Source organism: Rousettus aegyptiacus, unplaced genomic scaffold, assembly GCF_014176215.1.
Source record: "Rousettus aegyptiacus isolate mRouAeg1 unplaced genomic scaffold, mRouAeg1.p scaffold_m13_p_7, whole genome shotgun sequence".
Classification (NCBI taxonomy): Eukaryota; Metazoa; Chordata; class Mammalia; order Chiroptera; family Pteropodidae; genus Rousettus; species Rousettus aegyptiacus.
This window is the reverse complement of record NW_023416310.1, coordinates 113,371,269-113,380,162: the sequence shown is the minus strand read 5'-3', so window position 1 is coordinate 113,380,162 and position 8,894 is coordinate 113,371,269. Positions and strand designations below refer to the sequence as shown.

The window sequence follows — 8,894 nt, the reverse complement described above, 5'->3', positions numbered from 1 at the left end:
ATAGTAACTGAGATTAGCTGACATCTCAACTCTGAGACAAAAATTATTCTAACATTTAACCAAAAAGAGCAGTAAACTGAGATTTTTCAGTTATTGCTTTAGTAAGACATGTTTGTTTTATAAAAATTATTGCCTATTTCTTCTAAATAGGCTAAATACCAAAAGTTTTCCTATTATTTGAGTCATTAATCCTGTTGCTACCTTTATAACATAATAAAAATAAAAAATTATGTAATTACAAAGCTTAGTTTGTACTTTTCCACTGTATAATTTATTCACATTTTTCAAAAACATCATATTCCTTTTTGTATAGTTAGATGCAAATAAGTAGTGAATAGTTTTACAGCTTCCTCAAAATATAGGGAGAAAAACAGACACTTGCCATACTAATAACCAATTTTTATTTTACTTTTTTTAAGGAAATATTAATTTAAAAAAAGTTTCAAAAAATTTAATAGGATTCCCAGAAATGATTATTTCTGAGATCTAGGAGATCTGAAACAATTATAAAAAGCTAAAAGCCAAAGGACTTATTCCTTTTTCCTTTTTTAAAAGAGTCCAGACAATCTGTCACATCAAGGAAGTTAGGCAAATTCCGTGGCCGCAGCCTTAGTCGTCCTCAGAATCACTGCCCCTCCTCATGCGGACGGCGCAGCGCACCGAGGACAGCAACGCATCTTCAACTGGTTTCTTAGGGTTTTCCTCCAGGTCTGTCTTGATGGCTCCAGACTCAGACAATTTCCACTCCAACTCTACACGACAAAGAAAAAGCAAATCACCTAAGACAGTCTGCATGGGGCTGTCACCTGCAAGTCTATCAAGCTAGATTTTTCTAAGCAGACGGTACAATCATCAACATTTGATGACAACATAATAGTAATGCATAATTACATGAGGAAAAAAATCAGATCTTTAAAAAGGAAAAAAAATACTGTCAAACACGAGGTATTACATAACATTGGAACCTGTACAGTAATTAAAAGAACGAACAAAGACTAAACTCATCTTCTAATAACTAGTTTCTCAGATTGCACAATTTCCCAAGAAAGAAATCAGCATGAAACATTTAAAGAAAATACTCTGCATAGCCCTGTGGGTAATCTAATCATTAAATCTAATTTTAGTTAACAAAAGGAAATTCTTAAGCTTCACGTCCAATGTCACAATTAACCAAAGAATGTCTGATGACAACCTAGAACTGACAAACTTGTTCCAAGTAATAACAAAAAGGTACCAGAAAATGAAGAATCAGTGACTAAAGGTTCAGTTCCTATATTTCACTCTCTTATAATCAGTGAAACTACACATGGGTGTGATACCTTATGAAGCAAAATCGAGTAAAATTATTTTTCCACTGCAGAGAGGACCTAGGCAGAACTAAGGGACTAGGTGGGAGATTCTACAATGAAAGCCTGGTTTAAAAGCAATGCTCTGTCATATTTCATTAAAATAAAAATATTTTAATTTCATAAAAATTAAAATAAAAACATTAAAATGTTACTGAAGTCATAATAATTTAAAGTGCTCATGGAGGTGACTAACATCAGTATTTTCAGGTCTAGGTACTAAAGTTAAATTTATGAATTTTCAACAAATTTCTTTAAAAAAAACTTAAGATTTCTGATTCTCAACTCAATACATTCAGATCTGAGCAAACATACATATGTATGAGTATATGTAAATAGTGTCGTTCACTTATGCATAGAAATCACTGTTTTAGAAGTTCGCTAATCCTTAAGTAAGACTTCTTCTAGAAATAAAGACTATAACTACTATTGCACACCTCTCTCTCCTCTCACGGTCTGGTTGAAAAGACCAAAATAAAATGCAAACCTATATTTAGCCTGACATGCTGTATGCCTTTGAACATTGGAATAATGTATTAGTGATGTAACGTGTATATTTAAGAATGTGTGTGTAAGTTTATACTTTTCCACTTGAATCTTATATAAAGTTATATAAAGCAATGTATAAGGACTCAGGCCTCAGTCTCTCTCACATTATGTGTGCATATATATATATATATATATATATATATATATATATATATTTTATTTAATGCCTACAGCACCAGGTCTTCCTAGGTGATCTTCCATCCAAGTACTAACCAGGCCCAACCCTGCTTAGCTTCTGAGATCAGACAAAATCAGGACTGTTTAGGGTGGCACGGCTGTAGACCGTGAATATATATTTTGACATCTCCATGTATAACAGGTAGAAAGGAATAAAAAGACACACCTTTCATGAGTTAAAATACAGAATTAAATAAATTTTTAATTTAAAAGCTACTAAGATATTCAACTGAGAAATATTTCTATAGAAACGATTTATGTATATGCATGTAGATACATATAAGCATCTATCACTGATGTGAATGATATCACTAATATAAATGAATAATATGATCCTGAGCTACTTAAAACATATTCCACTGTAGGGACAAATAAAACATATTAGACATTAATATTAAATACATATATTTTAAAGTTCACTGTGTCCTCTTTTCACTGAGAATTATTAGAGCCCAGTTGTAAATACCCCCCATTAACTGGTCAGTCCAAAATGAGAAATTAAATGTGCTTCTTCCCTTTTAATAATTACACAAGGGCAAAGGTGAACTTGACAAATCACCATTACCACCATGACACATGTCTAGGAAACAGGCATCTCTACCACCCATTAGCCATCTCTCACGTGCCTTGGACCATCTCAAAGAGGCCCTTACCATCTACTGTCAGGTTCATGCCACCAAACACCAGAGGTCCAATAAACTGAGCCTTGATATCACCTTCAAGGTAAACAAATATTGTGGGCAGATTCTTATCAGGATAATTGGGTATGCAGGTTGTTGAAATGGCTTTGATAAATTTGACATCGGGAAACTTCCTGGCAAGCGTACTGAAGTGCTGATTTAACAGGGCACAGAGGGGAATCCTATAAAACAGAAATAGAAACAATTGTGATTCTGCATTTACACAGAACAAAGCTCAATTACCCTTAGGTTCTACCCTAAATGAAACCTTACAAGTGATTCTGCTACTCCAGCTGAGGTGAATTAACATTTTTTAAAAACCTTCCAATACGTTCAGCAAAAGTGAAGGACTCAAAACCCAAATTCCAATTTAACTGGACCCAAAAATAAGTCAGAAAAACAGCTTCGATGTAAAAGGTAACTGTCATGCCCTTCTATGTGAGAGAACAGTCAAGACCTAGAATGTGAAACACAGGTCAGAAAGCACAGCTGGCTCTACAGAAACTCCCACACAAGCACTAGACTCTACAGTCCAGAAACAGAACTGAAGGAGAGAAATGCTGGAGGACCACTGCACCAGTTGCCTGGGACAATTATTACATAGGTCACCCTCGCCACCTACAACAGTGACTCATTATATAGAATTTTAAAAAGCCAAAGTTTCTCTAGAGGCATAAATAACTTAGTGTTTTCTTTTCAATAAAAGCAGTCTTCACTGCTATCTTTGTTAGTCACAAATATTAATTTGAAAGTTCTAAGACAAAAATGGGGCACTATGGTTTGGGCAAATCAGCAACAAAAACACATAAAACATCTTCTGATGTGGATTAAGTCCAAATGTTCAAGACAAATTCAATGAACATTTAAAGACAGTATGAGATCGCTCACCCTTGTTTGTAAAGGTGCAAGATGACCCACAAGCCCTCTCCGGCTTTGGTAATTTCTTGAACATAATCCTTTCCTGAGATCTCTAAAACGTCTCCAAATTTGTTCTTCAGTGTAGTTGCTTTCCACTCAGCCAGTCTCTGCTGCCTACACAACAGGAGAAGAGTCATCTCTCTCCCCACCCCACCCTGCCCACACACACATCTTCCAGACAGCAACCTTAGTAAAGATCCAGGTTTATTTATTTGCCTCATGGCAAAACTCTAGGAAGTTTGCTGAGATCTGCATTATTATTATTTAATTATGGTCCTTTCCAAATGTTATCTCAGTCAGAAAAGTCATTTTTCCAAGGACACACATATTGGCACCACACAAAAAACCGAACAGTCCCTCTGGGTTCCACTAACCTGTACATTTCAATAGCTCGTTCGTCTTCCTCATTAAATTCGTCTTCATTATCCTCCAGTTCTTCCAAAGTCATATCTTCATATGTTTTCACTGCATATAGTTAAGTTAGCAAAAACAAAAAAATTTAAAGGATGTACAAACATGCATTTGGGTTTTTTTCTTTCACTTTTCTCCTACAGATGTGCATGCAACACCAAAAGACTGCCAGCCACCAAAACCAGAATACAAAGTCATTAATGTATTACATCAGTAGTAAGTAAAAAGAAGTCGAGAATGTTTTAAAAAGATAGAGCCAGTATACTGACATCTGCAGGCTTGACTCTCTTACCTCCACATCATACCTAGGATAGGAATGAGAGCTTCCCGAGTTTATAAAACAGTTGTTGTATTTGCCCAGACTCGCCTGATCTGACCTTCAAACACATACGCTAAAGCACAGGTGTACCACAGGTCCCCTATCTCTTACAAAGTGAGAAGATACCAGTGGGTGTCCTCCAGGAGCGAGCACCCCCTTCCTAGAGTTAAAGGGGTTATCACAGACTCTTGGTATTTTCTCATGCCTGGCACACAGATGTTTTAAGGAACTGCTGGGACATCTGTATTGTTTTTATTCCACTAACATTCTTGTTTTTTAACAGCAAATCAGGCCTTTGTCCCAGACCCCCACCCCATCCCTATACACAACTGCTCTTATCAAGGGCAAGGATGACCTCCACTTCCTGACTGAGGAGCAGCCCTGATCCCACCAATCCTCAGTGAAAGACCAGAACGTCCCCTACCCTCACCTCTAAGGCTGTGCTCCTCTTCTTTATCTATACCCTCCTCCTTGGTGATTACATTTCATGGCTTTAAATACAATCAATACGCTAACAAATCCCAAATTTATGCCAACTCATATTCTCTGATTTGGAGAAAAACAAACCCAATGGCCCCCTTACCATCTCTATTTGTCTAGTAAAAATCTCAAAGTCACTATGTCCCAGCCAGATTTCCTGATCTCCAAACCTGTTCCTCTCCAAGCCTTCCTCATCTCAGCTGGGGTAATTTCATCCTTCAGGGGGCTCAAGCCCAAAGACTTGAAGTCATCCTTGACTTGCTTCTCTCACACCCTTCTAGGACCCATTGGCAAATCCTGTTTGCCCTACATCAAAATATATCCAGATCTACCCACTTCTCACCATTTCTACCACCACCATACTGGTCCAAGCCAACCAGTACCTCTTGTCTGAATTATTGCAGTAGTTTCCAGAGTAGTCTCCCTACTTCCTGCCTTGTCCCCCACAGTCCACGCTCAGGAAGGCAGCAACAGAATGGTGCTGTCAACATGGAGGATGTGTCACTCCTCTGTCCAAACTTCCAATGACTTCTACCTCATTAGATGTAAAAGCAAGGTCCTTATTAGAACCTACAAGGTCCTAAACGGTTAGACCCCGAGTTACCTCTTTAAACTTACTCTTCCTCTCTCCCAATCATACCAGCTTCTGCGCAGATTCTCCAACATGCTTTTCACTTGCTAAAGTAGCTCAATTTACCTACCTCAGGTCACCCAAATTTCATGCTCAGTGAGGTCCTTCCTCGCCCTATCTAAAATTACTTACCCTGCCTCCAACCCTTTAGAGACCCTCTTTCTGCCTTATTTTCCTACTTTGCACTTATGTATTGTTTATTGTCTGTCTTTCACTACAATATAAGTTCCATGAGGAAAGGGATTTTTGTCTGGTTTGTGCATGCCTAAAGCCCCACTGCCTAGAAAAATACCAGGCACACAGCAATTATTCAATAAACACTCACTGGGTAAATGCTTTATAATAAATCCTTCCCTAAATTAGCTCTAACATGTAAACAGGACAAAAGTACTAGCCCCTGTGATCAATGGTTCTCAAACTCTGGTGAGAGTCCAAAATCCTTTGAGGCACTTGTTTAAAATGCAGACTCCTGGGCTTCACCCACAGAGATTTTTACTCAGTAGGGACAAGGTTTTTTACAAGCACCCCAAGGGTTTCTGAGTCAGGTGATATAACTATCTTTGAGAAAACCCCTCTCTCAGACCCCATACAAAACATCTTTTACTTCCCTAAATTAAGATATTTGAATATTCTCAATCAAACCACAATAAGAATAAAGTATAAGCTCAGGAGAATACAAACACTAAGAAGTTTGAGCACATTTCCATGACATTATCCAAAATGAATCACAGGTGAGAAAGAATTTTCTTCAAGATTATCATGAGCTCATCTGACACCAACAAGGAACTGTGGCAATGAAGGGGACCTGTACAAGGAACTGTGGCAATGAAGAGGACCTGTGAAGTCCCCTAATTCTATGGCCCAGGAAGTTGAAGGTTGAGACATCCTGTGACTTGCGTGAGGTCCCACAGAGTGTCCATTCCAGCACTCCAATCCTTGGATCCCCAACTCCTGGTCAGAAGATTCTTCTACCAAAGCAGATGGAGACTTAGAGGGCTTGTCCCATCCAGACACAGAACAAAAAAAAACACGAGCAGGCTCACCAACAGACTGCTGAAGGGCTTGCTGCTCCTCCTCCTCTGCCTGCTTTTCCAACTCACTCGAACTTTCCTTTGAGGGCAGGATGCCCTTTTTGCGTAAGATGTCATTCCACTCGGTGTCTGCGTTGGGGTCCTAGAGAAGTGGGACCAAGGATACGATGAGTGAGAAGTCCACTATGGTGGGCAGTGGGAAGGTGTCACGCTGGGCAAGGGGTCAAAGGAAAAGGTGGTAAGAAGAAAAATTCAAAACAAATTACCGTGTCCTGTTTCTGAGAACGTGTCAGAAGATCCACAACCTCTGTTCCATTCTTCCTGTCCCATTCTTGCTGTCCCACACTCTGTGCCCTCAACCCAAAAAGGAGCCCGTATTGGGGTTGAAATCAGATTATGATGTGAAGGCTCGGCCCTGGCTCTTGCTCAGTATTTTTATTAATGGCTTAGAGTGATTCGTTCAACAGATATTTATTAAGTACCTAGTACATCTACCTACTACAGGTGAATTACTGCATTAGATGGTAGAAAAGCCTTGTGAATACTAGAGTCATCTATTTTACTAAAGTGGAAGCCATGAACAATTAAATATACAAACAAGTATAACAAATTGTGGCAAGTGCAATGACCTACAGGCTAACCTAGAGTTACAGGGGGCTTGCCTTCCACAGGATAGGCAGGAACGTTCTCTCAGAAAAGGTGACATTTAACCATCATTGGAGGGTGACAAGGAACTACACATGAGGAGAACTTAGGAGATTACTTTCCAGCATGCTCAAAAGGCCCAAGAGCAGAGATACTGAGCATGTCAGAGTACTGAGTGCCTGCAGCAGAATCAGAGGGAGAAGAGTCTGATGCTGGCTGACGGACTCTCTAATGGCCACACCTGAAAGAATAGCTAAGATCCCCGTGAACAGATCACAATGGCTAACACTGATTGAGTACTAGGAGCTGAGAACTCTTCTAAGCCCCTTACCTGTATCTACTTAGTTGATCCTCACAAGCCTAGGAGTGACATAGCATTTAGGAAGCCACTGTCATACTGGAATGAGTCAAATTTACCAGGATCGAATGTCAGAAAATAAATGTTAAAGTGGGCTCTTAGTTCCAGAACCCAGCTGCCCAAACACTGGTTTTTTCGTGGCTTGGCAGGAACACCACTAATGGACCTGGTTTGAAATTAAAAAAAAAAAAAAAAAAAAAAAAAAAGGAGCACTGTGGAAAGGGCTCTGGGATAACGAGCCTCCAGCCCCAGACCTGTCTTGCTGAGATATCTCAAAAGGAAAATGAACAGAATCCTTTCAACTGTGTGGTCAGGGAAGGTCTCTGAATAGATGACAGTTTTAAACAAGGACAAGAAGGATAAGGATACAAAGGATGCTAAGGCAACCCTGGAGCTTCCTCTTCACCACTGAAAAATGTCTGGCTTGTGGCAGACACACTATTTGCAGATGACCATTCTCTCCAGCCCCCAATGCCTCCTGCCCCAACTAAACCCACACTAACTCCATCTCCCATTTGCCAATGAACCAAAGACAATTTAATCAGAATTCCTGACCAGTGAGATCTGGGAGATAGTAGAAAGATCTTTGGAAGAGGGTCCTTGGGCAGTGACAAAATTTAGTTGTCACACAGGTTTTCTGCTCATAAACCATCCATTTTCATACCGTCTTCTTTTCTCACCTTTCTTTGGGTTTTAATCCTATTCCATTAGCAAATTCCGGAGAACGAAAGGACAAAACCAGGGGATCTGGTTTTGCCCATATTAAGACAGAGTAACTGAGCGGCTTTCTGGGCTGAACCCTGGGGCTGGGCACACCTCAACCCTAACACAAAAGTTAGGGGAAGAGGGTCTAACTAACGCTCCCCCAGCTCTAAGTGGAGTCAGGAACACGGCGCCCACCACTGTTTTGTGTTAATGGGACCCCTGCCCCAGGAGGGATCCTTCACTTCTCCAATCTCGGCTCCCCGATCCGTGCAACGGCTCCATAACACACTTGCTCAGGTGTTCACTAAGAGTTAGTAAGCAGGAAGTAACTTTGTCAAATGGGATCCGGAGATTTGAGGGGTGGAACACACAGCGGGGCGGACGTCCGCCCCTCTTCACTGCGCCTGCGTCAGGCCTCGACTCGCGTGGCTGCCGGTGCCTGTGGCGCTCGGCGCTTCCCACGTCCCGCCGGGACGGTCTACTGCTGGCACGGACCCACCGGGACAAACGAGCGGACGCAGCCTCCATACCTCTCGCCTCACGGCTTGCTCACCTGCATTTTGTCTCAAAAGCTTTAGCCAAACCAGCCGCGACGCCCCAACCCCGCAGCTCTGTTCCGCGCACGCGCGCAGCCGCCGTTCCGC

General features: G+C 40.7%; 1 protein-coding gene and 1 pseudogene across 1 annotated transcript; both read right to left on the bottom strand.

The window, feature by feature from the left end:
- Positions 1 to 382: 382 nt before the first annotated feature.
- On the bottom strand, positions 383 to 8,894 carry PDCL3 (phosducin like 3). Its single transcript, XM_016157313.2, has 6 exons — positions 8,804 to 8,894; positions 6,555 to 6,684; positions 4,045 to 4,135; positions 3,641 to 3,784; positions 2,726 to 2,934; positions 383 to 752 (listed from the first exon to the last, which is right to left on the bottom strand). The coding sequence occupies exons 1-6, from the start codon at positions 8,807 to 8,809 to the stop codon at positions 610 to 612; spliced, it is 723 nt and encodes a 240-aa protein (XP_016012799.1). The 5' UTR covers positions 8,810 to 8,894; the 3' UTR covers positions 383 to 609.
- LOC118606084 lies at positions 2,060 to 2,178 on the bottom strand (annotated as a pseudogene).